The 27,553-nt window shown below is 53.3% G+C and overlaps 2 protein-coding genes across 5 annotated transcripts in view; one reads left to right on the plus strand and one right to left on the minus strand.

Annotated features, from left to right (window-relative positions):
* The window catches only part of ALS2CL (ALS2 C-terminal like), a 35,453-nt gene extending 19,412 nt beyond the window's left edge, over positions 1–16,041 (plus strand). Inside the window, 12 exon segments of the mRNA XM_068145815.1 lie at positions 1,235–1,312; positions 4,062–4,189; positions 5,620–5,793; positions 7,090–7,183; positions 7,779–7,936; positions 10,379–10,447; positions 11,435–11,608; positions 12,054–12,096; positions 13,182–13,243; positions 13,860–14,009; positions 15,158–15,254; positions 15,686–16,041. Coding sequence (XP_068001916.1) covers positions 1,235–1,312; positions 4,062–4,189; positions 5,620–5,793; positions 7,090–7,183; positions 7,779–7,936; positions 10,379–10,447; positions 11,435–11,608; positions 12,054–12,096; positions 13,182–13,243; positions 13,860–14,009; positions 15,158–15,254; positions 15,686–15,757 — 1,299 coding nt within the window. The 3' untranslated portion in view covers positions 15,758–16,041.
* Positions 16,042–16,933: 892 nt separating this feature from the next.
* JMJD4 (jumonji domain containing 4) lies at positions 16,934–27,520 on the minus strand. Of its 4 annotated transcripts, none has more exons than XM_068145819.1 (8): positions 27,436–27,520; positions 26,557–26,776; positions 26,144–26,470; positions 25,331–25,496; positions 23,961–24,086; positions 22,422–22,689; positions 21,379–21,525; positions 16,934–20,060 (listed from the first exon to the last, which is right to left on the minus strand). In XM_068145819.1, exons 3-8 carry the CDS (start codon positions 26,406–26,408, stop codon positions 19,749–19,751), a joined length of 1,284 nt encoding a protein of 427 aa, XP_068001920.1. In that variant the 5' UTR covers positions 26,409–26,470; positions 26,557–26,776; positions 27,436–27,520; the 3' UTR covers positions 16,934–19,748. The 4 variants fall into 4 exon arrangements, with proteins under 4 accessions (XP_068001920.1, XP_068001921.1, XP_068001918.1 ...); XM_068145820.1 differs by lacking the exon at positions 27,436–27,520 and adding an exon at positions 27,153–27,303 and having other exon boundaries at positions 26,613–26,776; XM_068145817.1 differs by lacking the exon at positions 27,436–27,520 and adding an exon at positions 27,153–27,303.
* Between the last annotated feature and the right edge of the window lie 33 nt (positions 27,521–27,553).

Raw genomic sequence — 27,553 nt, forward strand, 5'->3', positions numbered from 1 at the left:
ACTGGGATCCTCCTCAGGCTGCCCTGCAGCTTGGTGCTCCTTCTCTACAGTGTGTGCTAGTGGCACTGGGGAGGGAAGGGAAGGAGTTAGGTTAGGCAGGCTTGGGAGCAGCTCATTAAAGCCTGCTTGACTGCACAGCAAAGGGACAAAGCTGAGTGGCCTCAGCAGCCTCCTTCCTCTTTCCTCCCTATTCTCCTGCAAAGGATGAGACAAGTGGCTGCAGGCACCTGGAGGTCAGAGGCTAGGGAGGAGCATGAGTCTGGCCCAGGAGCAAAGTCTTGGGGACTCTTCTTAGAACAGGAACCCACTTTTTGTCTCTGGTTGTAGGGAAATGGGTGGAAAGCAAAGCCCCTCGGGGGTCCCTGGGGTCTTCATGAGTGAGGGCCAGTGGGATCTGAGTGCACTGGCAGCAAGTTTGTAGGTGACACTAAGCTGAGTGGAGTCAGTGGAGTAGGGATGGGATCCATCCAGAGGGACCTGGAGCAGTGGAGTCAGTGGAGTAGGAGTGGGATCCATCCAGAGGGACCTGGAGCAGTGGAGTCAGTGCAGTAGGGATGGGATCCATCCAGAGGGATCTGGAGCAGTGGAGTCAGTGCAGTAGGGATGGGATCCATCCAGAGGGACCTGGAGCAGTGGAGTCAGTGGAGTAAGGATGGGATCCATCCAGAGGGATCTGGAGCAGTGGAGTCAGTGCAGTAGGGGTGGGATCCATCCAGAGGGACCTGAAGCAGTGGAGTCAGTGCAGTAGGGATGGGATCCATCCAGAGGGACCTGGAGCAGTGGAGTCAGTGCAGTAGGGATGGGATCCATCCAGAGGGACCTGAAGCAGTGGAGTCAGTGCAGTAGGGATGGGATCCATCCAGAGGGATCTGGAGCAGTGGAGTCAGTGCAGTAGGGGTGGGATCCATCCAGAGGGACCTGGAGCAGTGGAGTCAGTGCAGTAGGGGTGGGATCCATCCAGAGGGACCTGGAGCAGTGGAGTCAGTGCAGTAGGAGTGGGATCCATCCAGAGGGACCTGGAGCAGTGGGACCATGTGTACTTCCTGAGGTTCAACAAGGCCAAGTGCAAGGTCCTGCACATGGGGTGGGGCAATCCTTGGTATCAATCCAGGCTGGGGATGAAGGAATGGAGAGCAGCCCTGCAGAGGAGGGCTCTGGGGGGGTGCTGGTTGGTGTGGAACTCATAAATAGTGCAAGGGAGTGACCTTGTTGTGCTTCTGCTTTTCACATGAAGGGTTCTGGCATCCTGCTTTTGGAGGATGACTCTGTCTATGAGGGGAACTTCACGGAGGATCTAACCTTTGTTGGAAAGGTGAGGACCTCTTCCTTCATCTCAGCCTTTCTATGCACTCATCTGCTTTCCAGAGGGGCTGCTGGACTCACCTTCAAGGTTCACCCCCACTTCACTTCCCCTAGTCTGCTAGAAAAGATATTCTTTTCCTTGGCTTTGTTTGGTTTGGGGGTTCCTTTTTTGCACTGTCAGTCTCCTTCACAGATGGAAGTCTGCAGCTGAGAGACATCTCAAGCAGCTGAGGGCTTTGTGTGTGTGGTTGTGGTTTGGATTGGTTTGTTTGCACTGAGGGCTTGGGGTTTGTGTGTTGTTGCTGGTGGGACAGTCTTGGTGGTGCTCCCCCAGAGGCAGTTGGGATAATTCTTTTGTTGTTTGGCTTTTTCTCTTCTCAGAACAAATATTTTCTCCTCTGGAGTGGTTGGGAAGGCAGGAAGTGATGTGCAAAGCAAAGGGGGTTGCAGTAGCAGCCCTGTGCTAACAGAACCAAGAGGTTGATGTAGCTGAAGGAGTTTTGGAAGCTTGGTTTTGCAGCCTGGCCACTGCACTGGCAAGTTCAGTGCTTTGTGGTTATTCAACAGCAGTTGCTGGTCAGAGTGTGCACCAGGTGCCCCAGTGCAGGGGGAACAAGTCCTGCAGCTTGTTACAGACAGCTGTGGTGAGGCTGGCAGGAAGAACGTGGTCAGAAGGAGCGGTTGTCACAACAGATGCTTGGCAATGATAGCAGATGAGCCTTGCCATGGGAGCAGGAGCTTGGCAGAGGGCTGGGCATGAGGCAGCCCAGGGGCCAGGAAGGCAAACAGCATCCTGGCTTGGAGCAGCACTGGTGTGGCCAGCAGGAGCAGGGAAGGACTTTGCCCCTGTAGTCTGCACTGGTGAGGCCACACACCTTGAAGCCTGGGCTCCTCACTCCAAGGATGGTGAGGGGCTGGAACGTGTCCAGAGAAGGGCAATGGAGCTGGTGAAAGGTCTGGAGCTGCTGAGGAGCAGCTGAGGGAGCTGGGGGTGGTTCAGCCTGGAGAAGAGGAGGTTAAGGGGAGATATTCTGGTGCTCTCCAACTCCCTGAAAGGAGGTTGGAGCCAGGTGGAGGTTGGTCTCTTCTCCCTAGTATCAGGTGATAGGAAGACCTGGTTAATTCTGTATTCTGTAAAGACAGAAAGTTTCTTTACTTGCCTTTGGTTGGAAGAGAGGAAATGGCCTCAAGTTGCACCAGGGGAGGTTTAGGTTGGGTACTAGGAAGAATTTCTGTACTGAAGGAGTGGTCAGGGATTGGCACAGGCTGCCCAGGGAGGTGCTGGGGTCCCCATCCCTGGAGGTGTCCAAAAAGCACTGTGGCCATGGCACTTTGGGACATGGTGTAATGGCCATGGTGGTGTTAGGCTGACTGCTGGACCTCATGATCTTAGAAGTCTTTTGGTTGGAAAAGACCTCTAGGATTCCTTTATCTTCAAGCAGAAGAGCTGCAGAGACTGATTACAGTGCTCAGATAAAGAATAGGGTTATTCTTCTACTATCTATCCTTCATCTCAAGAGGGAGACCCTCCTGCTTAGAGGTGTGGTGCTGAGGGCCATGGTGTGTAGTGGTGACCTGACAGTGCTGGGCTAATGGTTGGCCCTGATGATCTTTTCCACCCAAAATGACTCTCTGATTCTATTAGCATGGCTCCTAGCATACAATCACAGAATCAACAGGGTTGGAAAAGGCCTCAAAGATCAGCAAGTCACCCAACACCTCATGACTGCTAGACCATGGCACCAAGTGCCACGTCCAGTGCCCTCTTGAACACCTCCTCCTTGCAGCCAGACCCTGTTAGGTTATTGTTTGGCTTTGGATGTGGTTTTAATTACAACTTCTGAGTTTGAGTCCAGCTGCTGCATGCTTCTGAATTTGTCTTGGAGACTTCCTAACGTTGTTCTTGGGAGCAAAAAGCATCTTGAAAGCATTGATGGTGAGGATCATGTGGTGGCCCTTACCTGTGAGGCCAAGCTGGCCTGTGCTTTGAACAAGGAGATGGGAGAAAAAAGACCAAAACAACAACAACAAAAGAAAACAGAGGAGAAAGGGAAGCTTCCTGTGGGCACTGGAGGGTGGAAGTAATTAGTCAATTTAAGCCTGAACATTGGATGGCTTCAAGAGATTGCTTGTTTCATAGATCTAACCAGGTTGGAAAAGACCTCAGAGATCATCAAGTCCAACCTCTCACCCAACACCTCATGAATAACTAAGCCATGGCTCCAGGTGCCACATCCAATCCCCTCTTGAACACCCCCAGGGATGGGGACTCCACCACCTCCCCAGGCAGCACATTCCAATGGCAAATTACTCTCTCTGTGAAGAGCTTTCTCCTCACCTCCAGCTTATACCTCCCCTGGCACAGCTTGAGACTGTGTCCTCTTGTTCTGGTGCTGGTTGCCTGGGAGAAGAGACCAAGCCCCTCCTGGCTCCAACCTCCCTTCAGGCAGTTGTAGAGAGCAAGAAGGTCTCCCCTGAGCCTCCTCCAGGCTAAAGCACAGAGCAAATGTTCTCCTCTTGGGGTGGGTTGTGGTGGTCTTTCCCCTCCAGAATGCTCAACAGCAAGGCCATGTCTTCTCCAGAGACTTGGCACCTTAATGAGTGCTTGATGGAAATGGGCACCTCCCTGCTGGAAGGTGTCCTCAGCTGCTGTGGCAGCAGCTGGCTCTGCGGCAAAGAGAACTGGAGCTCTGAGTCCAGCTTGTTTCCTGTCCCTAATGAGCTCTTGGCAGAATAACCCTTTGTTTTCTCCACTGCAGGGAAAGCTGTCCTTTGCCAATGGCTTCACTCTGGAGGGAACCTTCACTAACAAATCAGGCCAAGGTCTTCAGACCCACGGCATCCTGAACACGTCCCACGAGCAGCTGGACGACAGCATAACCAAAGCGTGAGCAGCAGCTCCTTGCGCCAGGGCTTGGGTTGTGGCTCTGCCTAGATGAACACAGCTCAAAAGACACAGGGCTCAAGGCAGCCTTTGCCTGGAAGGCTTGGTCTGAAGTGCTGGGTCCTGCACTGTGGTCACAATAACCCCTTGAATGCTCCAGGGTGGGGGAAGAGCAACTGGCAACTGCCCGGTGGGAAAGGAGCTGGGGTGTGCTGGTTGACAGCAGCTGAAGATGAGCCAGGGGGTGCCTAGGAGACCACAGAGGCCACCAGCAGCCTGGTTTGGATCAGCAGTAGTGTGACCAGTGGGACCAGAGCAGAGATCATCCCCCTGGGCTGGGCACTGCTGGGTTGCACCTTGAATTCCGGGGTCAGTTTTGGGCCCCTCACTCCAAGGACTCCAAGGTGCTGGAGTGGGTCCAGAGAAGGGCAACAAAGCTGGTGAAGGCTCCAGAGAACAAGCTTTCTGAGAGGTGGCTGAGGCTGCTTAGGGTCTTGGTTTTGTGGTGGCTTGGCACTCTTTTCAGGGAGCTGGAGGGAGCCAGAAGGTCTCACTTCAGCCTCCTTTCCTCCAGGCTCAACAGCCCCAGGTCCCTCAGCCACTCCTCAGAAGACTTCTCCTCAGCAGCTTCTTTGCACTACTTAGGACACACTGCTCATCCTCTGAGGGGGGAGTTCCTCTTCCAAATCTCAGTTCATTTTGCTGCTCTTTCCTCTGCAAATCATTTCCAGTCCATCAGAATCTGCATGGTGCAGAAACTCTTTCTGCTTCCTGTGCTTTCCAGGCAGAAATAGAATCACAGAATCAATAAGGTTGGAAAAGACCTCAGAGATCATCCAGCCCAACCTATCCCCCAACACCATCTGATCAACTAAACCATGGCACCAAGTGCCTCAGCCAGGGATGGGGACTCCACCACCTCCCTGGGCAGCACATTCCCATGGCCAATCTCTCTTGCTGGGAAGAACTTTCTCCTCACCTCCAGCCTAAACCTCCCCTGGTGCAGCTTGAGACTGTGTCCTCTTGTTCTGGTTGCCTGGGAGAAGAGCCCACCTGGCTCTAACCTCAGTAATAACTACTGGTGGTAGCTGCTCAACTGTCTCCTTGCTCCCAGACTTCTCTGTAGGCTTTCAGTTGAAAAAAGATTAGTCTCTGTCCAGGAACATCCCTAGGTAGAAAACCTGTCATCAATTCACCAGCAAAGATTCAGGGGGTTCATGGTCCACACCCCAGGCATCCTCCCTCACCCAAAGTACCTCACTGTCAGGACAACAGACCTGAGCTGCCTTTGGTGCAGTTACCCTTAGGTGCTGCTGGTCCCACAGTTCTTGTGCTCATCTCAGGTTGTGGAGAACCTTCCACGTCCCAAAGCGAAGCCTTGAAACAGCTGAGGAGGGATGGGGAGAAGCTTAATGTCCTGCTGTGGTTTGCAGGCAGCTGGGCCTTGAGGAGTTCCCAGTGGAGAAGAGATGGAAAGGAATTTATGACCAGTTCCTGGAGTTCATCCACTCTGGCTGCAAGGAAGAAATGGAAGAGTCCTTCACAGGGTTCCACGTTCAAACCAGCAAGGAGCTGAGGAAGTCTCAGGAGTACCTCTTCTGCCAGAGGTAGGAGCACTGCATGTCCTCACTGCAGCTGGGCAGCCCCCTTGGGTAAGAGGGTAGTGCTCTGCAGTAGGGTCTGCCATGTGCTGTGAGCCCAGGCATTGTCCAGTTCTTCCTGCTCACAGAAACACTGAGGCTGGAAAGACCTCCAAGCTCATCGAGTCCAGCTGCTAGCCCAACACTGCCCACTCCACCACTAAGCTGTTGCCCTCAGCACCACACCTACATGGCTTTGAAACTCCCCCAGGGCTGCTGACATCACTGCTGCCCTGGGCAGCCTCTGCCAGGGCTTGACAACACCTTGGGGAAGAAATTGTTCCTCCTGTCCAACCTAAGCCTCCCATGGTGCAACCTGAGGCCATTTCCTCTTGTCCTGTTGTCCTGTCCTGAAGAGACCAACCCCTACCCAGCTCCAACCTCCTTTCAGGGAGTTGTAGGGAGCCAAACTCATCTTCCTGTAAGAAAACATCCACAACAGATCAGACAGCTATGGGCAGGATGCAGCTCAGGCTGCCTGCAGTGGGAGCTGAAGGCAGGGGTAAGGCTGAGGAGCAATTCCATTGGGAAGGGTAGAGAGAAACTGATTTGTCCTAATAGCCTTGGTGCCCCCATGGGGTCTGCCTGCAATAGCTCTTCATCCCAGCACTGCATTGGGTGGTTTTCATCCTCTTCTTTCATTTCACCACTGCTCAGGCCACACCTTGAGTCCAGTGTCCAGTGCTGGGCCCCTCAGGTTAGAAAAGATGTTGAGATGCTGGAAGGTGTCCAGAGAAGGGCAACAAAGCTGGGGAGGGGTCTGGAGCACAGCCCTGGGAGGAGAGGCTGAGGGTGCTGGGGTTGCTTAGCCTGGAGAAGAGGAGGCTCAGGGGAGACCTTCTTGCTCTCTCCAACTCCCTGAAGGGAGGTTGTAGCCAGGTGGGGGTTGGTCTCTTCTCCCAGGCAAGCAGCACCAGAACAAGAGGACACAGTCTCAAGCTGTGCCAGGGGAGGTTTAGGCTGGAGGTGAGGAAGAAGTTCTTCCCAGACAGAGAGATTGGCCATTGGGATGTGCTGCCCAGGGAGGTGGTGGAGTCCCCATCCCTGGAGGTGTTTAGGAGGAGCCTGGCTGGGGTGCTTGGTGCCATGGTTGAGTTGATCAGATGGTGTTGGGTGAGAGGTTGGGCTGGATGATCTCTGAGGTCTTTTCCAACCTGGTTTATTCTGTTCCTATTCCTATTCTATTCTATTCTATTCTATTCTATTCTATTCTATTCTATTCTATTCTATTCTATTCTATTCTATTCTATTCTATCTTTTCAGGGGGACTGAGGAAGTGTCCTGGAAGATAGAAGATATTCTTGAGGAGCTTGTCTTGCACCAGGAGCTGGAGTCCCTACAGAGCTATTTAGAGAAGGTAAAGTTTCCAGCTGTGACAATCCACATCTTCCTTCACACCCACCAGCAGCTTTCTGATGCTTCCTGCTGACAGCTATGATGAAAACAGTGACTCCAAGACTGCTGTAAGTTGTGTGAACACCTCTGCCTGTGGAGAGGAGGCTAACCCTCATGCTTCTTGGACACTCACTTTATCTGAATCAATCAGGGCCAGGAAGTGATGATGGAGCTTTGGTCCTGGCACTCAAACCATCCCAAGGAATAACCCAGTGGCTGGAAATGATTCATAAACTTCCAGGGGCTCTTGGTGGTTGTTTTTTGCACCCAACCAACCTTTCCCTGGAGCAGCCTTTGCTGTCTCTCCTGCCTAGCCCAGCAAATCTCCTCAGAAGAGCATTTCTACTAAGCACACTTCTGTCTGGTGATGGGAGGGGAAGAGGCTTGTGGCCTCTTGTGCCTCTTGTGGCAGCAAAACCAGACCCAAGTTCCAGCTGGTTGCCTCTAGACCTGTTCTCCTTTGCTGACAAGAGGAGGCTGGGTGGCCTTCCACAGTTGTTACTCCCTGCCAATGGCAAGGGCTGGCTTGTGAAATCCAATTTTCCTCTGTTATGCAGGCACTGAAGTCCTCCCTACACCCACTGGGAAAGCTGCTGAAGGCCTTGACCATAGCTTTCCAGGCAACATACTCTGGGATTGGGGCCAACAGACACTTGCTGTCCATGGCACAAGAGGAAGTCAAGTACTATGCAAAGAAAATATGGGAGTTCTACCAGTAAGTGAAGAGTGCTGAGTGCTGGCATGGCTGTGAGCAGGGAGGGCTTGGGGAGCAGCCCTCTGGCAGCTGCTTTGCACAGAGTGTTTCCTGGAAGAGTGGCTTCAGGATGGTGCCAAACAAAGGGTTACCTGCAATGGCTCTTCAGGAGAGCAGCTGGAGAGGGGATCTTCCAGGGGAGGTTTAGGCTGAGGGAGCTGGGGTTGCTTAGCCTGGAGAAGAGGAGGCTCAGGGGAGACCTTCTTGCTCTCTCCAACTCCCTGAAGGGAGGTTGGAGCCAGGTGGGGGTTGGGCTCTTCTCCCAGGCAAGCAGCACCAGAACAAGAGGACACAGTCTCAAGCTGTGCCAGGGGAGGTTTAGGTTGGATGTTAGGAAGAAGTTCTTCCCAGTGATTGGCCATTGGGATGTGCTGCCCAGGGAGGTGGCGGAGTCCCCATCCCTGGAGGTGTTTAGAAGGAGCCTGGCTGAGGCCCTTGGTGCCATGGTTGAGTTGATCAGATGGTGCTGGGTGACAGGTTGGACTGGATGATCTCAAAGGCCTTTTCCAACCTGGTCTGGTCTGGTCTGGTCTATTCTATTCTAATTGTGTTCTATTCTTATTGTGTTCTATTCTATTCTATTCTCAATGCTGATCACTATCTAAAGGGTGGGGGCAAGAGGATGGGGCCAGTCTCTTGTCAGTGGTGTCCAGGGACAGGAAAAGGTGGAAGTAGGCACACACTGGAACCCAGAAGGTTCCATCTGAATGTGAAGAGAAACTCCTTTGGTGTGAGGGTGCTGGAGCCCTGGCCCAGGCTGCCCAGAGAGGTTGTGGAGTCTCCTGCTCTGGAGAGATTCCAAACCCTCCCTGGGCATTGTGATCCTGGGCAAGCTGCTGTGGGTGTGACCCTGCTTTAGCTTGAACTAGGTGGGTCCCCTCCAAGCTCCATCATAGAATCAACCAGGTTGGAAGAGACCTCCAAGATCATCCAGTCCAACCATCAGGCTCACTCCTGCAACCTGAGGTCATAGGGACCCAGCTAACCCTTGCTATGCTCCTTGCTGACTTTCAACCCAAGGGCTTTAACATGACTAAATCTCACTGAGTTGTGGCTGCTCAGTGAGCTGTTGCTCAGAAGAAGACTTCACTTAGAGAAGCACAGATACAAGGAAGAATCCTCAGAAGGTAGCAAGGACAGGGAGGCCTACCAGAGCCCCCAGCAGTGGTGTTTGATGCCAGTGTTTGGGTGGAAGGCAGATTTAAGCTTAGCATGCCTCGACAGGAGTTGAGAGCATGCAGCACAAACTCCTCGTGGAGGCTCAGCTGGTGTGGGTGGTGGCTCTACAAGGAGGATGTGCAGTTGTGTGGTTGTGCCCATGGCTAATTAAGGGCTGGATCAAAGGTGTGATTAGGGCCCTGTTGCTCTCTTAATATCTTTAAGGAGAAGATAGGAGAAATGCCACAGCAGGCAGTGGTGGGGAGCTCTGCCTCTGGCTGAACCCAGGGTGGTGATGCTTGAAAAAGAGGTTGGGTGAAAGCTCTGCTGTTATCAGCATGGCATTGTGTGCTTGGGGAAGGCTGCCAGCTCTGTGATGAGTTGGCTGTCCTGCAGCAGCCTGAGAACAGCAGCTCAGCTGGTAGGAACAAGTCAGATTTGATTCAACTCATCTGAGCTGTGCTCATGAAGAGTGCAACAGGGCTGGCACAGCATTGCTTCATGCAAAGGTGCTGCTGAGTTCAGTGCATGCCTTGGAAGCCTCCACAGAATCATCAAAGGGTTTGGTTTTGGAAGAGACCTTAAAGATCCTCTAGTTCCAGCCACCTGCCATGGGTGGGAACACCTCCAGCTAGCCCAGGTTGCTCAAAGTCCCATCCAGCCTGGCCTGGAATGCTTCCAGGGAGGGGGCATCCACATCTGCTCTGGCCAACCTGTTCCAGTGCCTCGTGTCCCAGGACCTTCCAGATGCAGTGTGGGGAGGGAAATCCACCTTGCTCTGTGCCCCATGAGAAGTTCCCTAGGCTGATGTGAAAAAGGAAAGCCTCTTCCCAACCCTCACATTAAGATGATGAAGCTTTGGCTTGGAAACAGCAGGACAAAGCCAAGCAAGAACATCCTCTGATCTTCACAGAGGGATGAGAGAGTGGGCTGGTAATGACCAGGTCCTGCAACTTCCTGCCCCTTGAGTGGGAATACAAGGAGATGGCTGCTCAGTGTGCACCACAGGGTCTCCAGGGTGAACACTCTACACTTTGGAAGCTATTTTTGAAGCACTCACTCCTGATGGCTTCTGCTGGCAGTGGAGAAGGTCCTGAGTGCATCCTGAATACCAACACAACACTGCAAGGAGGACAGAGAGCTTTACCAATGCTCCACTTGATGCTGGGACTGCTGAGCTCCTCATGTGTGAATGACAAATTACATGAGGGAGGGAACTAACCTTTCATCCTCCTCCTCTTCTAGGGGTCTGCTCCACCTGGCACTGGAACAGAAAGGCCAACAGCCTGCACCCTCTGTGGATGAAGGTTCAAGGTATGTGTCACCACTGGGTGGTCAGTGTGAAGCTGCCCAGAGGGCTGGAGTGTCTTCCAAAGCACACCCAGTGCTGGGCTGATTGGATTTGTCCCCCTGAGGCAGGCTGAGTGCTTTCAAAGCAAAGCTTTCAGGAGCTCTGCTTGAAGGGTCAGAGCAACTTCTTCTAATCAGGATCTGTGGCAGGTCTGAGTGGTGAGCTGGAGGTGTGGGTGGTACACAGGCTTAAAAGGCAGGCTTGGAAATAGAGTCATAGAATGGTTTGGCTTGGAAAGGACCTTAAAGGTCATCTACTTCCAATCCCCCTGCCAAGGGCAGGGACACCTTCCACTAGACCAGGTTGCTTAAGGCCTCATCCAACCTGGCCTTGGATACCTCCAGGAAGGAGGCATCCACCACCCTGGGCAACCTGTGCCAGTGCCTCCCCACCCTCACTGGAAAGAATTTCTTCCTAGGGAACACATGGAATATCTTGTGGGAAATACCATGAGGGCAGTGTGCCAGAGGAGGCAGAAGAGAAGATGTTGCTAGAATATGAGGGCAGGAAGGATTGTGGGAGGCACAGACTTAGGGTTTGGAGTTAGGAAGGAACATTGCTCTGCTGTCCCCATTTGGTCTGGATTCCTGCTTGCTGTTATCTCCAAACACCTCTCCCTGGGCTGAATGAAGCCCAGAGGTTGGTGGGATGGTGAGAAGCTAGGAAGGGGCTTTCATCTGGATTGATTTAGCCTTTGCCCTCTTTGCCCTCTGCTGAAACAGCTCAGAGAGAACAGCTGGAGGTGGTGCTCCAGGCTTCTCCCAGAGGTGGGATGGGAAAAACATTACAGTGTCCTACAGCATAAGATTCACTGTGATGGACTGAGGTGGAGGGGAGAACAAGAGGAGCACTTTGCAGCCTCAGAAGCTGCCCCTTCCACTGAGGGCTGCATGGCTCATGGTCACCTCACGGCTGTAGGTCTCACTCTGCATCGCTTTTCTGTGCCACAGTGACCAGAAGGCTTGCAGTGTGGTGCTGCCACTGATCCTGCCCTGCTTCTACCCCGAGCTTTCCATGCTCTACATGCTCTATCATGAAAGGGAAGATGACCTCTACTGCCAAGGCATTGTGGACCTTAGCTTGTTTCCTGACATCAAGCTGCTGGAGTTTCTGGATGTGCAGAAGTAAGTGCCCGGCTGCAAGCCCATCAGAGCCACTGGGAAGGCAACAGCCAGGGCATGTCCTGGTGGAAAGGACACACAACCTCTTCCTGGGTCCATCACTGGCTGTAGAAAACCTTCTTTTCTAGCTCATCAGACAAATGGTTTGCTCCAGCCCAGCACTAATGTGGCTTAGAAAGGGCTTTAGTCCAGCCAGTGGTATCCTCTGGAGCAATGTAGGCACATGGTCTCAGGACAGGGGAAAGGGTTTGGATGCAGGTGTTGCCTTCACCCATCCCTGCAGATGGATCCATCTTTGGAACTGATCTGTGCAACAAGAGGAACAAACTCAGCCTCAGGCACCCCCAAGACTTCAGCATCACAAGGAGATAAAAATCAGAAGTGACTTAGAGTGGAGTTCAGATGTGGGCAGCTGCTCCTAAAGCTTCTCTCTGTAATCTCCTTGCAGACACCTCTGGCCTCTGAAGGATCTCACCCTGACAACCAACCAGGTAAGAGGTGATGCTAAGAGCTATCTTGGGGGTGGTTAGTGAGATGGGGCTGGAGCTTCATGTTGGTGCTGGCTTGTGATGGATCTTCACCTAAGTAACCACAGGGCAGAGAGAAACCAGAGCTGTGAGATATGCTGGCTTAGGAAGTGGCTGGAGGGCTGAGCCCAGAGGGTGGTGGTGAATGGTGCCACTGGCAGCCAGGCACCAGTGCTGTCCCCCAGGGATCAGTGCTGGGCCCCATCCTGTTCAATATCTTTATTGATGATCTGGAGGAGGGGATGGAGTCCCTCAGCAGTAAGTTTGCAGATGACAGCAAGCTGGGGGCAGGAGCTGAGCTGTTAGAGGGTAGGAGAGCTCTGCAGAGGGACCTTGACAGGCTGGACAGATGGGCAGAGGCCAAGGGCAGGAGATTGAACACATCCAAGTTCCAGGTGCTGCACATTGGCCACACCAACGCCATGCAGTGCTACAGGCTGGGGTCAGAGTGGCTGAGAGCAGCCAGGCAGAAAGGGACCTGGGGGTGCTGGTTGACAGCAGCTGAACATGAGCCAGCAGTGTGCCCAGGTGGCCAAGAAGGCCAATGGCATCCTGGCCTGCATCAGGAATAGTGTGGCCAGCAGGAGCAGGGAGGTCATTGTGCCCTGTGCTCAGCACTGCTCAGGCCACACCTTGAGTCCTGTGTCCAGTTCTGGGCTCCTCAGGTTAGGAAAGATGTTGAGATGCTGGAAGGTGTCCAGAGAAGGGCAACAAAGCTGGGGAGGGGTCTGGAGCACAGCCCTGGGAGGAGAGGCTGAGGGAGCTGGGGTTGCTCAGCCTGGAGAAGAGGAGGCTCAGGGGAGACCTTCTTGGTGTCTACAACTCCCTGAAGGGAGGTGTGCAGGAGGGGCTTGGATGTGGCACTTGGAGCCATGGTTTAGTAGTCAGGAGGGGTTGGATGACAGCTTGGACTTGATGATCTCTGAGGTCTTTTCCAACCTTATTGATTCTATGATCCTGGGTAGCAAACACACTGATGTTTGGGGAGCCCCACGCTGCCTCTGGGGGAGTTCCTCCTCTGGAAGGCCAACTCTCTTTCTCCTCTTCAGAGGCGGTCCCTCATCAAAGACAAGTGCTTCCTGTCTGCCACTGAGTGCCTGCAGAAGCTGATGTAAGTCACTGCCCACAACCTCCAGCTGACACCCAGGAGGGTGCTGGGGTTTGGGGTGGGTTGGTTGGTTTGGTTTTGCTGTTGTTGGGGTTATTTTCTGTTTGTTTGTTGTTGTTCTGGTTTTAGGGGTTGGGTTTGGTTTTGGTTTGGTTTGGGGTTGGTTTTGGGGTTTGGAGCAAAACTAAAAGTGGGGAGATTGAGACTGGATGTGAGGTAGAAGTTGTTCCCCATGAGGGTGGTGAGAGCCTGGCACAGGTTGCCCAGGGAGGTGGTGGAAGCCTCATCCCCGGAGGTGTTTGCAGCCAGGCTGGAGGTGGCTGTGAGCAACCTGCTGTGGTGTGAGGTGTCCCTGCCCATGGCAGGGGGGTTGGGACTCGCTGAGCCTTGAGGTCCCTTCCAAGCCTGACAGTTCTCTGATTCTGTGACTCTTTGGTGCAGCCATTTGTGGGGGTGGATGGATGGATGGATGGATGGATGGATGGACGGATGGATGGATGGATGGAAGGATGGATGGAAGTGCTTTTGTAGCCTCCTCTGCTCATTTTCAGTTCTGCTGCTTTATGCCTTTGGCTGTGTGGTGGAAGCACCTTTGATGTGACTCTTTTCCTCCTGGCAGCACCACAGTGGACCCTAGGGAAAAGCTGTTGATCCTTCAGAAGACCTACGAGGAGATAGAGAGCACGGTGGCCCGGGTGGTGGAGAAGGACTACAGGCTGCCCATGGATGACCTGCTCTCTCTGCTGATCTATGTTGTATCTCGAGCAAAGTAAGTCCAAGCTGGCAAATGGGGAGTCAACAACCTTGACTGACTTCCTGGATATGCCTCTCTCCAAAGAGGAAGGGTGCAATGTTGCCATGTGGGGCCATGAAGTTCATGGCTGTGGGGTCTTGTCCCTGCAATCCTGGTGGATGATTCATAGAATCAATCAGGTTGGAAAAGACCTCAGAGATCATCAAGTCCAAGCTGTCACCCAACACCTCCTGACTAACTAAACAATGGCTCCAAGTGCCACATCCAATCCCCTCTTGAACACCTCCAGGGATGGTGACTCCACCACCTCCCTGGGCAGCACATCCCCATGGCCAATCTCTCTTGCTGGGAAGAACTTTCTCCTCACCTCCAGCCCAAACTTCCCCTGGCACAGCTTGAGACTGTGTCCTCTTGTTCTGGTGCTGGTTGCCTGGGAGAAGAGACCAACCCCCTCCTGGCTACAACCTCCCCTCAGGTAGTTATAGAGAGCAATGAGCTCTCCCCTGAGCCTCCTCTTCTCCAGGCAAGGTTTGTTTGGTGAGCAGCTGCCTTGGCTGTAGGTGAGAGAGAAGGGGAGATGGACTGGAAAAGGAGGAGCTGCAATTGTCTTCTAATTGAGCATCTTTGTTGAGGTTCAGCCATCCTGGACACCTCAAGGACACAGCCTCCAGAAGGCTGAGGTGATGCACAAAGGATCACCTTGTGAGCAGCTCTGTGAGGAGGGAAGGAGAGGAGAGACCTTGGGGCTGTTCAGCCTGGAGAGGGGATCTCAGTGCTCAGCAAGACTCAGTGACAGGGAAAGGTGGAAATAGGCACAAACTGCAACCCAGGAGGTTCCAGCTGAACAGGAGGAGAAACTTCTTTGGTGTGAGGGTGCTAGAGCCCTGTCCCAGGCTGCCCAGAGAAGTTGTGGAGTCTCCTTCTTTGGAGAGGTTCCAAAGCCACCTGGGCACTGTGCTCCTGGGCAGTGTGCTGTGGGTGCCCTGCTCTAGCAGTGTGGGCTGGGCTCTCCTTCCAGCCCCAGCACCATACTGGGACTGTGTGCACCAAGCTTGAGCTTGCAGATCCATGCCTCCCCTCCATAACCTGATGTCAAACCCACAGACATCAGTGCCCAGAGATTTCTGTAGTCATTTCTTATTTGTTTCTTTCTTTCCCCCTAGAATCCAACACCTGGGAGCTGAAATCCATCTGATCAGAGACCTGATGGACCCCACCAACCAAGGAGGGCTCTATGACTTTCTGTTGACAGCACTGGAGGTAAGGAAATGTTTTCAGCAGGGGCACTGGCAAGCTGCCTTGAGTCTCCTGCTTTGGCAGGGTGGCTGGGCTGCATGGTGACCTCCTCAAATGCCTTCCACCCCCCACCCCCCCATTCTGTGATTCCTTGGGTGATCAGGACACTGCTGTGTCCTACTCTCATTTGATCTGAGGGCTGTCTGTGTGCCTAGCACAGGTTGGTTTCCTTCTAGCCTGGGGAATCTGCTGTTTAATTCCTGAGCACAGAGTGCAGTGGGTTGGAAGGGACCCTCTGAGGTCATCTTCTCCATCTCCCTTGCGCTCCTGTGTAGATTGACTCTCTTGGCCCATGCTGGGGGGCTGCACAGCTTCACTTGGTGTGTTAGAGGCCAGAGTTTGGCTTCAAAGCTCCCAACCTCCTCCTTTAATGGGTTGCTCTCTTCCTTTGGCAGTCATGCTACAAACACATCCAGAAGATGAGGCTGAACCAGAGAGACAACTGCCCTGTGGCTCACAGCTCCTGAGCCTGAGGACCCCAAGGGAATCTCCTCCCTGCTGCACTCTTGACCACACACTGGTGTATGAAGAAGCAGTTGTGTCACTGCTCTGCTGGCTGCTGTTGGAAAGGGAAGGAGAGGCCTTCCTCAGAGGAGGGTTTCTTACTGGCTTTTCTCTTTAGAGTAGCTCACAAAACACAGAGCTGGATGCTGGGGGCTGCAAGCCTGCCCCCAGCAAGCCCAGCTTGTGTGGCTGGGAGTCTCCTTGTGGAAAGTGGCCAAGGCTTCTTCTGCCCTGTGGTTTTGTTCCACTTTCCTGCACGTAGAAGCCTGCCCTGGAACCTCCTTTAGCCATTATTTCAGATGGTGGTGAACTGACAGAAGGGAAGAGAGTTTATTCTGTGGGAAGCAGTCAAAGGAAACCACCAGCACTATGCTGCTGGGAGACACTTTGTGGTTGGCAGAAATGTGGTGTGGAGAGGAGCCAGAACTCTGCTCCTCAGCAAGCTCTGCCTGGAGCGATGTGGATTCTCCTCTATCTCTAAGAGGAAGGTTTGTCCATCCCTCTGCCCAACTCAGTGCCTCTCCAGCCCCTTCTAAAGCTGCTATGGACTAACTTCTTTGTTTGATGACAACTTCAGAGGGTGCATTTTATACTCTGCAAGACTCTGTGGAACCTCAGGGATACTCACACTTGCACCTTGCCCATGCTTGTGCTGCTTTGGAATGCTGTTGGGGTTTTGTGTGTGCCTAACAAAGGACCTGGGGAGAGCAGTCTGGAGTCCTGGGGGGGAGCAGTCTGGAGTCCTGGGGAGAGCAGCCTGGAGTCCTGGGGAGAGCAGTCTGGAGTCCTGGGGAGAGCAGTCTCAAAGCCACCTGGCTTTCTGCACTGACAGAGCTGCAGCCACCACTGCTTTGCCTCAGGGCCCAGCTGTGGGCTGCCAGCCCACCCCCTGCTGCCAGGGGGGTAGGAGTCAAGCCGGGAAGCAGGCTGGGTTTGATGGTGCCTTTAGGAAAGGCAAATGGCTCTTTGGCCTCCTGTTCCCAGCAGCCAGAAGGAGGCCTGTCTGAGCTGCATCTTTGGAGCACACAAAAGGTTCTTCTGGCCTCTTTTAACCTGCTTTGGGGTTATTTTCATTTCTGTGCCTTTTTGGTTTGACTTCACCTTGTCCAGGGAAACAAACCCCCAAGCTCTAGAGGCTGTTTCCTGCTGTTGATCACAAGTGTTATGCTTTAATAAATAGTACACTGGTTACAACAGTTAATATATTGGGATGAGAGGAGCCTAAGGGAGGGTTGGCAGTAACCTGGTATGTAAATAAAGCTGTTGGAAGAGAGGCTGCAGGCTTGCACACTTCTTGTGCCACTCTCACTGCTGCCTTCAGGCATCTGAGAGTTCACTCTCCTTGCTCCTTGGTCATTAATGAAACCAGAGAATGTGAACTGCAGCTTAGATTCCTGATGCCATGGGATCACTCACATTGATTTTTGGGTTTCAGTTCCCTGCTGCAGCCATCAGAAGATTCAAAACATTTCAGATCATTTCCTCTTGTTTTTAACCCTGTTGTCCTGCACTGACCACACTCAGCCTTAGCAGGGCTTGTGGAGGAGGCCTTCAGGCACCCTCAGAGGTGAGCATCACAGAATGCATTTGGTTGGATGAGACCTTCTGTGATCATCTAGTAAAACCACTGCCAGGTCACCACCAAATCATGTCCCTCAGCACTGCCACATCTCCAGGGCTTTGAAACAGTCTCACAGCATCCCCAAGGTTGGAAGAGACCTCAAAGATCATCGAGTCCAACCTGTCACCACAGACCTCATGACTAGACCATGGCACCAAGTGCCACATCCAAACCCCTCCAGGGGTGGGGACTGCACTCCTGCCCTGGGCAGCTGGGGCCAGGCCTTGACAACCCTTTTAGAGAAGAATTTTTTCCTAATATCCAACCTCAGCCTCCCCCAGGCCACCCTGAGGCTGGTGCTTCTTGTCCTAGTCTGTGGTGCAGAGGGAGCTTGGGTGAGGAGCAAGTGTGGGTGAGGAGCAAGAGAAGGTGAGGAGCTGAAACCTCCCTTCTTGAACACCTCTTTAGCCACTCTACCATCCTGGCCTCTCTTAAGTCCTTCATTTCATTCCACAGGGAAGAGGAACTAAGTGCAGAAGTGATGCCTTTGCCCCAGGAAGTGCTGCCTGGATTCTTGCCTCACAGCAAACTCCCAGAATCCATCCATCCATCCCAAGGAGGAGGCTGCAGTCTGCTGGACAGTGTCCAAGCTGGCTGTGGGTGTAAAAGCCAGGCTTGTGTTCCTGCTGGTCTCACCCAGCAAAGCCAAGCAGTTCCAGCATCATGGGATGGGAGATGAGAAGTGCTGGACACCAAAGCCAAAAGCCTTTCTGAAAGGGCAGTGTTTCAAGTGGGCAGTGCCAATCCCAGTTGCACAGCATGCTTTGAGCCTGGCAGACCACCACCACCACCACCACCAGGCTTTCCTACCACAACATCAAGCTGTCAGCTTTAAACCATTGTTCCTCACCTCTGAACTCTCACCTTCCTGGGGCAGGAAAGCTCCAAGCTGCCTGCTTGAGGATGTAAACAGCCAGAAGTACCAGCTAGGAACTTTCAGTGGCAGAGGTGCTTAAAGCTGGCAGTTTTCCAGTGCAAAGAAACAGCCTGCCAGGAGGCTGAATCACTGAGCCACAGCCACAGCTGCTTAGAGAGGGGAAAAAGAAGTCTGTTTTCTCCATGCTGTGTTCTTCCATGCTCTGGAAGCTTAGCTTCAGGTACCACTTCCTACTCAAACTGCAGAAGTTCTACTAGAAAAAGAGACATGCAAAAGGCAGGCCATGGGATTGCCTAGAAAAGGAGGTGATAGATTCTGCCCTACTGAGGATTGCTATTGCACATCCTAAGCCTACAGGGAGCTCTTACTGCTCAGCAGGCTGAAAACTGAGGAAGCTCTTGAGCAGGAATTCAAGTGAAGCCCTGAAGGGGCACCAGAGGTTAACAGTGTGCAGCCATTTGTGCTTCTAGGCTTCCTTCACTAACCAGTCAAAGCAGCAGGGATACCTCACTGGGGGTGCTTTGCTTTTTAAGCCCAAAGGTAGCAGTCAGGTTGGAAGTTGTGCTCTCTAACCATGCAGTGGTGCTATTTGGTGTGTGAGGAGCATGGCTTGCTTCTTCCTGCTGTTGAGGAGACAGGGTGAGAGGCTGTGTGCTAGCTTCCCTGACTGATCAGATCTCTGCTTGCTAAAGTACTGTGCCTTGAAAGAGCTGTGTAGAAAGGGGAGTACAGCAGCTCCTCCTCCTGAGCTTGGGTGGATCCTGTGATGCAAGTGGCAGATTTGTCACCTGCCCTGCAAAAAGCAGGACTTCAGCTTCCTGATTGCTGTGTCAGACTGAACCCTGTGTGTCCTGGAGGAGTGTGAAGGCTGAGCCTACCTGAGACTTTCAGCTTTAGAGAGGTATCACTGTACAAGATGGGTACAGCCAGCTCTTCCCCAGCCAGGGGGCAGCTGCAGGGCCAGCCCAGGCTTCGAGGGAGAACTCAAGGAGAAAAGGAAAAGCTGAGGTTTTCAGGACAGATCTTAAAGCAATTCAGGTGTGAAGCTTAGCTGCTGGAGGTTTGCTGTCTGTGTACAGTGCTCTCAGGCAGAGGGAATATGGTACAGGGCACTGCAGCCACAGTGGGTAGCCCTGACAGATGTAAACTTGATCCACAGAGAATTTCTGTTCCATTCCCTGAGTGCATGAAAAGCATCAGCAGGGCTGCAACTATGAACAGGATTTGGGTTTGGTTTTTCTCCCCTCCCTTTATCTGAGTTGGTTTTGCTCCTGTCTGATTGCTCTAGACCCTTCCACACTGTCAGAAGGACTCAGCCTTGGGAAGGTTCTCTCTCCCCACTCCCTACTCAGGCTCTTTGTACTTCAACAGCTCTTAACCAGGGAGGAGTCTGCAAACTTCCACAGCCACCCACACTGCAAGAGGTTCACTTGACAGAGGGCTGACAAATAGGAAGCTAGAGCAGAGCTGTGTCTATTGCTGCTTTCAAGTGGTGGAGCAGTGCCTCCGGAGGTGGAGAGAGTGAGGTCAGGTCCAGCTTCTTGAAGTCTTCATTAGCACTCAATGATGTCAACACCTTCACAGTCCTCTTCAAATCAAACACAGCATGGAGCATGCCCAAGGTGGAAATGGCAGCTTTGGGGGTGTTCTTTGCTGAAGCTTCATCATCCAGGCCCTTCTCCAGGACAGAAATCCTGTTCTCTGCAATAACTTTGAGGAAGTTGTAGAATTCTTTGTAGTCTATACCCGTGCAGGACTTCATGATCAGCTGGGAAGGGATAAAAAACACCACTGAAAGGCAGCCAAGGCTTTGAAGGCTTATGAAAACATCCTAGCACAGAGCCACAGCCTGCAGCAGGTTGGAAGGGACCCCCAAAGGCCATCCTGTCCAAACCCCTTGCAGTCAGCAGGGACACCTCCAACCACACCATGCTGCACAGAGCCACCTCCAGTCTTTTCTTGAATGCCTCCAGGGACAGGGTCTCAACCCCATCCCTGGAGCACCTGGCCCAGTGTTTCACCCCTCTCACTGGAAAACACTTCCTCCTGGTGGCCAACCTGAACCTACCTGCTTCAGTTTCAAGCCACTGCCTCTCATCCTCTCACTACAAGCCCTTGTAAAAAGTTCCTCCCCAGCTTTCTTGCAGCCCCCTTCAGGTCCTGGATGGCTGCCATGAGGTTTCCTTGGAGCCTTCTCTTCCCCAGGCTGAACAGCCCCAGTTCTTCCAGGCTGTCTTTGCAGGAGAGGCCAGCCCTCTGAGCATCTTGCTGGCCCTCCTCTGCACCAGCAACCACGTTCCATCATGTTTTGTAATTCCCCTATGGCTCTAGAATTCTGCATGTCACTTCACATGCCCCTAGCCCCCCCCAGCCTCTTTCTTCTAAGCACTAAATGCCTTGGCTTTGAATCCATTCTTGAAGGCTTTCACCCCAGCAGCAGCAGCAACAGTCTCCAGAAACAAACTGCACCTTTGTTTCATGCACACAGGACACAGCACTGCTGAGTGTGGTTTCATGCTCTGACAGCAACCCCAACCCTGCTGCCACCTTCCCTGCAGTTTTGCTTGTTTCAGATTCACTGTCTCAGCAGGGATGGTCTTCAAAGCAGCTCTCTGTGGGCTCTGTGCTAGCCAGTCCTCTGCTCACATGCAAATCATTTCTACAGGGCAAGGTAAACACTTCAGAGAGGATTGAACTAGATGCTGATATAGGCCTTGAGGGCTGCAGGAGAGCAGGTGAAGGATTGACATAGCAAATGCACACAAGACTTCCCTTCCCCTCTCTCTTACTAACTCTTTGATCACCTGCAAGATGAAGCTGGCCCAGTTCCCACCTCTGTATGAGACATCTACCAAGCTCAGGCATGGAGCTAAGGACTTGTGTGCCTTAGAGCATTAACAAAGTGCTGCAAAGCATCTTACAAACACATGCTCCTCAAACACAGAATCAGGCAGAAATCAGAATCCATGTCTGGGTTGGAAGGGACCTTTAAAGGTCATCCAGTCCAAGCCCACTGCAGTCAGCAGGGACATCTGCAAGCAGGGCAGGCTGCTCAGAGCCCCAGACAACCTGACCCACTGTGGTACCTGGCACTGTAGGTGCAAATCATCCACGGGGTCCTTCCACTCATTAATTTCCCTCTGGACAGCTGCTAGTTCATCCTGCAGGAAGCACCACATGATGGCCACATTGCAGCCATTCACCCAGTTGTGGTTGATGGAAATGGTGTCCTCCTGAAGGAAAGATGGAAAGGGTTGTTAGGCTTGAGGCAGGGTAGTGCAAGAGAACAGCTTAGCATCAGTGAGGCTGCAGAATTCTCTTCCTCAGCAAGGAAAATGCTCCTTTGGCACCAACATCACCACAGTGTCTCCTTCAGGTTACCCAGAGAAGCTGTGGATGCTTCAACTCCAGCACAGTTTGGATGGGGCCTTGAGCAGCCTGGTCTAACAGGCGGTGTCCCAGCCATGGTAGGAGGCTTAGAACTGCCTGAGCTTTAAGCTCCCTTCCAACCCAGACAAACCATCCTGTGGCTCTACCATTCTCTCCCATCCTTCTTACAGAACTGTAGAATGGTTTGGGTTAGAAGGGACCTCTGAAGCTCACCTGCTCCAACTCCTCTGCAGTCAGCAGGCTGCTCAGAGCCCAGACCAACCTGACCTGCAGTGGTGCCAGGGCTGGGGCATTTATCACCTCTGGATAACCTGGGCCAGGGTCTCACCACCTCTAAGAATATCTTTCTTCTCTCTAGCCTATGTCTTCCCTCCTTCAGCTTCAACCCATCACCCCTTGTCCTGTCAGACAGGCCCTGCTGAAAAGTCTGTCCCCAGCTTGCTTGCTTTTAAGCACTGAATGGCCTCCAGAAGGTCCCCCTGGGAGCCATCTCTTCTTCAAGCTGAATAGAGTAGACTAGACCAGACTAGACTAGAATTAACCAGGTTGGAAAAGCCCTTTGAGATCACTGAGTCCAGCCTCTTAGCCTGCCCTCACAGGGAGGTGCTCCAACCCCCTACTCATCTTTGTGACTTGCTCTGGACTCACTCCAGCAGGGCCATGTCCTGCTCCTGCTGACACCTGCTGCCTGCTTCTCTCCCTGTGTGGGATGCAAAGGCTGCTCTCAGCTCTCTCTCACCAGATTGTAAACTTGATGGTGCCACCCACTGGGGATGAAGACTATCTCCCCTGCTTCCTGCACAATCTCCACAGGGGGCTGGCTTTGGTTGTAGCGAGGGTAAACACTCCTGTCCTGGAGACTCGGTGCAGTGACATCAAAGGGCAAGTTGCCATGGTGGTCCTTCAGGAACTCCTCCTGCCCTGCAGGGTACAGCAGCCACTTCTTTCTCCCACAGATGTTGGCTGACCAGCTGTAGGAACGGAAGACATCAGCGTGGAAGGGAGTCCTGTGGGGCAGAGCAGAGGTTTGAGAGAACACCTCAGAGCTGTGAGATGAATTCATGGCTCTGGGAGTCAGATGCACACACAGAGAAACCAGCCTCACTCTGCACATCTGCTCTTGCAGCCCAGAGAGCCAAGCAGAGCCTGGGCTGCAGCAAGAGAAGTGTGGCCAGCAGGGCCAGGGAGGGGATTCTGCCCCTCTGCTCCACTCTGCTGAGACCACAGCTGGAGCTCTGGGTCCAGTTCTGGAGCCTCTGTGCCAGGAAGGATCTGGGGGTGCTGGAAGGTGTCCAGAGAAGGGCCATGAGGAGGAGCAGAGGGCTGGAGCTGCTCTGCTGTGAGGACAGACTGAGGGAGTTGGGGTTGTGCAGGCTGGAGAAGAGAAGGCTCTGAGGAGACCTAATTGTGGCCTTCCAGTATCTGCAGGGGGCTCCAAGAAAGCTGGGGAGGGACTTGTGAGGGTGTCAGGGAGGGATAGGACTGGGGGGAATGGAGCAGAACTAGAAATGGGCAGATTGAGATTGGATGTGAGGAAGAAGTTGTTCCCCATGAGGGTGGTGAGAGCCTGGCACAGGTTGCCCAGGGAGGTGTCCAGGCTGGAAGTGGCTGTGAGCAACCTGCTGTGAGGTGTCCCTGCTCATGGCAGGGGGGTTGGAACTGGCTGAGCCTTGAGGTCCCTTCCAGCCCTGACAGTTCTGTGACTCTATGAAATCTGACCTTAAACTCTCTTCATTCCAGTTGGTCTGTGGAGTCAAAGGCCTCTCTGTCTACACAATACTGCAGGGTTTTACACCCTCTGTGCTGCTCCACCAGCCTGTTCTCAATCTGTCCCACAAACAGCTCAACCAGAAGAGATTCTGTGATGAGAACTGCTGAGAAGTCTACCAATGCACCTTCATCCCCAGAGCTGGACATCACTTCTGACCAACTCACCAGTGCACTGAGGTGCTCCAGGTCCCTCAGCTGCTCCTCACCACACCTGCTCTCCACACTCTTCCTCAGCTTTGCTGCCCTTCTCTGAACCTGCTCCAGCACCTCAATGTCCTTCTTGGAGTGCGTGGCCCAAACCTGAGCCTAGTCCTCAAGGTGGGGCCTCACCAGTGCCCAGTCCAGGAGGATAATCCCTGCCCTGCTCCTGCTGGCCACGCTATTGCTGATACAAGGCAGGGTGCAGGTGGCTTTCTCAGTCACCTGAGCACACTGCTGTCCTGATGGACAACATTAACCTTAGAATAAAGCAGAGGAGGTAAGGATGGCAGCAGCCTCTCTGCCTTACCAGGAGCCTTTAGGTCCCATGTAGACAAAGCGGTAATCGTCCACGGCTACAGCATCCCAGTACTCATTCAGCCAGTCAGAGGAGAAATACACAGGGGTTGTATACACATCCTGAGCAGGGAAAGCTCTGAAAAAGACAAGGTGTGGGCAATGGACCTCAGGAGGATGCAGCATTGCTCCTTCTACCTCAGTTCCCAAAGCACAGCTACAACCAGGCCTCTAACGGGCTGCTAATCCTTGGCTGCCCTCTGCCTGCACGGCGCTGCCGAGGCTGAGCTGTGTGCAGGAGGCACACTTGGATGCTCTTCTGTCCCCCAGCAAAGCTGTGAAGCTTAACTGCTGCTGGGGAGACTCCTCAGCACGGCAGAAGCAGCTCCTAACAAACACATTCTCTTTAGGTGAGATGCCTGCAAGACTGGCTGTCCAAGTGGATGACAGGCTGGAGGTGTGAGGCTTGGGAGGCAGGGCAGGCTGTGGGACTTTGACAGGGGTCTGGCTTTTTCCCACTGGCTGTGCCACCCCTTCCCCAGCCTAGGCTGGCTAGGCAGACTTCCTGCCAGAGAAATCACACAAACAGGGAGGCAAAGTGACAAGTCTCTACTTTGAGTTACTGGCACACTCAAAGGAGAAAACAGAAGGTGAGGATAGAACCAAAGCTGGATGCATTTCAGAGACTTGAGTGAAAGGACATAGAAGTCCTGCATGGATGTGGGGAATGGACAATCCAGCAGTGAGCTGGAGGAGAGGGAGAGCCAGAACAGGGGGAGGAGAAGATAACAACTGAGAAGATGAACAGAAAAAACTGACTAAAGGATTGTAACTCACACCTGCTCTCTGAATCACATGCAACTAGAGGTGCTCAAGGCCAGGCTGGATGAGGCCTTGAGCAGCCTGGGCTAGTAGAAGGTGTCCCAGCAGAGGGCAGAGGGAACTATATGACCTTTAAGGTCCATGCCAACTCCAACCATTCTATGAGTCTATGTCCCCCTTCCTTTTAAGAAGGAAGGTTTGCACTGCAGCAGGCAAACTGTTCCATCCACATGCTCTCCACAGGGATGGAATCATAGAATCAAGGAGGTTGGAAAAGACCTCAAAGGTCATCAAGTCCAGCCTGTCACCCAAGACCTCCTGACTCCAACAGAGAGTCATTTAACAGAGAGTTAAAAAGAGAAAGCTCAGGCCTGTCAGTCTCTACAAGCAGCAAGGACTCTGCTGTCTGAAGCACACCAAGAACAGTGCACTTTAAGACTGGTATTTTGCCTGGGAGGTGCTAACAAACAGCACTGCAGCCACTTAAACACTCAGACAGGAGCATTAAGGCTCCAGGGCAGCTCCTTGCAGTGTGCAGAGGTTATCCCAGCGCTCTCTCACCTGCTCAGGTGCCAGTCCTTCAGGTAGAGGCAGCCTCGGGAGGAGCGGTAGCCATTCCTAATGTACTCTTGCCAGTACTTGATGTACTCCTTGAAGAGCAGCTCCTCCTTTGGGTTGGAATTGTACTCCTTGACATCACAGTTGGCAACAGGAACTACAGCTTCTCCTGAAATATAAACTCTTTTGAGCCCATGTGGGGACAGACTCACAGAACAGCTGGGACAGGAAGGGACATTTGGAGAGCATCTAGTCTGCCCCTGCTGCCAAAGCAGGGTCATGCACAGCAGCTTGCTCAGGATCAGAGTCACAGAATGATTGGGATTGGAAGGGACTTTAAAGATCATCCAGTTCCCAACACCACTGCCATGGGCAGGGGCATCTCTCATTAAAGCCCAGGTTGCTCAAGGCCCCATCCAATGTGGCCTTGAAGGCTTCTGGGAAGGGGGATCCACAACCTCCCTGATCAAGCTGTTCCAGTGTCTCACCACCCTCTTCCACCTTAAAGTCCCTGCCCTTCATCCTGCTGCTACAATCCCCTGCAAAATCACAATGCCCTCAAGCAAAAAGCCCAGGCAGGTTTGGAATGTCTCCAGAGAGGGGAAACTCCACAACCTCTCTGGGCAGCCTGCTCCACAGCTTCAGCACCCTGACACCAAGGAATTCTCTCCTCATGGTCAGATGGAACCTTCTGGGCTCCAGTCTGTGCCTGTTGCCCCTTCTCCTATTGCCAGACCCCACTGAAAAGTGGCAGTCCCCATCCTCTGGCATTCAGCAACCCCCTTTTAATTAGGGATTTGAAACTCCACGACTTACCAAACCTCTGCAGCAGGTGATCAAAGTTTGGCTTTCCATCCCAAGTGACCCAATTTCTCCTGCTGCCCCAATCCTCAGTGAACTTGGCTGAGAAAACACAGGGCTGGTTGGGAATCAAATAATCCCTGAAAAAATCTGAGTAGGTGAAGGATTCTGCTTTTTCAATGTAGTCAACCTGCCCTCCGGGGAGGCAGGGTGCACCCTGAGCCGAGCTGCTGTAGTCACGGAAGAAGGCAGTGGAACAGGCAAATGTTGCTCTGTCCATGCAGGCTGGATACCCTTCCTGGCTTGGCCAAGGCAGTGCTGAGCAGGGATTATCCAGTTATGCTACAGCAAAGAAGGAAAAAAACCAATCAAATGAACAAGCCCACAAGTGTTTCAAAGCAGGAGTCTCTAAATCCATGAACACTCACAAGAAAATAGAAGTGCCCAGATAAAAAAGCAAGACTGTGCTGACACACCCCAGCACCTTGGGCTAAGCAGCATCTTCCATAGCTTCTAAAAGCTTAATGCCAGGGGGATGTCTGCCAGCAAAGTTGCCCCAGGGATGGTGAAGATGTTGCTTGTCCCTCGTTGTCTTCGTGCCAGGGGGACCAGGCTCTCTGGGGGTGGCCAGCACAGGCTGGCTCCTTCCTGAAAGGGAAAGATGACAGCAGAAACATTCATGGCAGTGTTAAAGTAATTAAGTGCAGCAGTAGAGGGAGGGGAAACCCCCTAAATACTTGAGGCCCTGGGAAAACGCTGCTGCCAGCGGCCGTAGCTGGGCTCAGCCCTTTGCCTGGCGCCGCACCCCGACCTTCCTCCCATCCTCACCGCACCTTCCGGCACGGGTCAGGCGGCAAGGACAGGTTACAAAACCATAGGTTAAAGCACGACCAGTGAATAACAGGGAAGGCTTTGAGAAGACGCGAGGGGGGCGGGGGGGCAGGCAGCAGAGACAGAACACAGCACGGGAGGGAGGGAGGGAGGGAGGGAGGGAGGAGGCCCGAGGGCAAGGGAGGCCACACACCCTACAGCGATTGGCATCAGGAGAGGGGGCGCACGGCGAGGAAGAGGAGACCAGGAGATGAAGGGCAGAGCGGCGGGGCGGGGAGGGGAGCGGAACGGGGCTGCCATCAAGCGGCTCCCCTCTCACGGAGCTCCGGAGCGGGGAACCCGGACACTACAGGCTGCCGGACACTACAGGCTGCCGCACACACCGTCCCCGCCTGATGTTCCCACCCCCCCTCTGCGCGCACCCACGGGCCGCAGAGGCCGAGAGGACAGCGTGGAGTGGGGAAAACTACACTTACCCTCAGCACCAGCGGAGCGGGACCCCGGGGGCAGGCCGCGGGCGAGACGCAGGGGCCAGGAGAAGAGAGGCGGCGGCCGGAACCTCAGCGCTCGGGGTGCGGGGCCTGGGGGGGAGGA

This window comes from Melanerpes formicivorus, unplaced genomic scaffold (assembly GCF_026170545.1).
Source record: "Melanerpes formicivorus ecotype bairdi unplaced genomic scaffold, bMelFor1.0.p_v2 SCAF_13, whole genome shotgun sequence".
In the NCBI taxonomy this organism is placed as follows: domain Eukaryota; kingdom Metazoa; phylum Chordata; class Aves; order Piciformes; family Picidae; genus Melanerpes; species Melanerpes formicivorus.

Bases quoted from the DNA above. Each gene is read 5' to 3' on its own strand.
- JMJD4 (XM_068145819.1), bottom strand. From the start codon at position 26,408: ATGGACAGAGCAACATTTGCCTGTTCCACTGCCTTCTTCCGTGACTAC. The intron at 25,497-26,143 runs GTAAGTCGTGGA...TTTATATTTCAG, and splicing joins TCACCTGCTGCAGAGGTTTG to GAGAAGCTGTAGTTCCTGTT. The intron at 22,690-23,960 runs GTAAGGCAGAGA...TCTGCCCCACAG, and splicing joins ATGGGACCTAAAGGCTCCTG to GACTCCCTTCCACGCTGATG.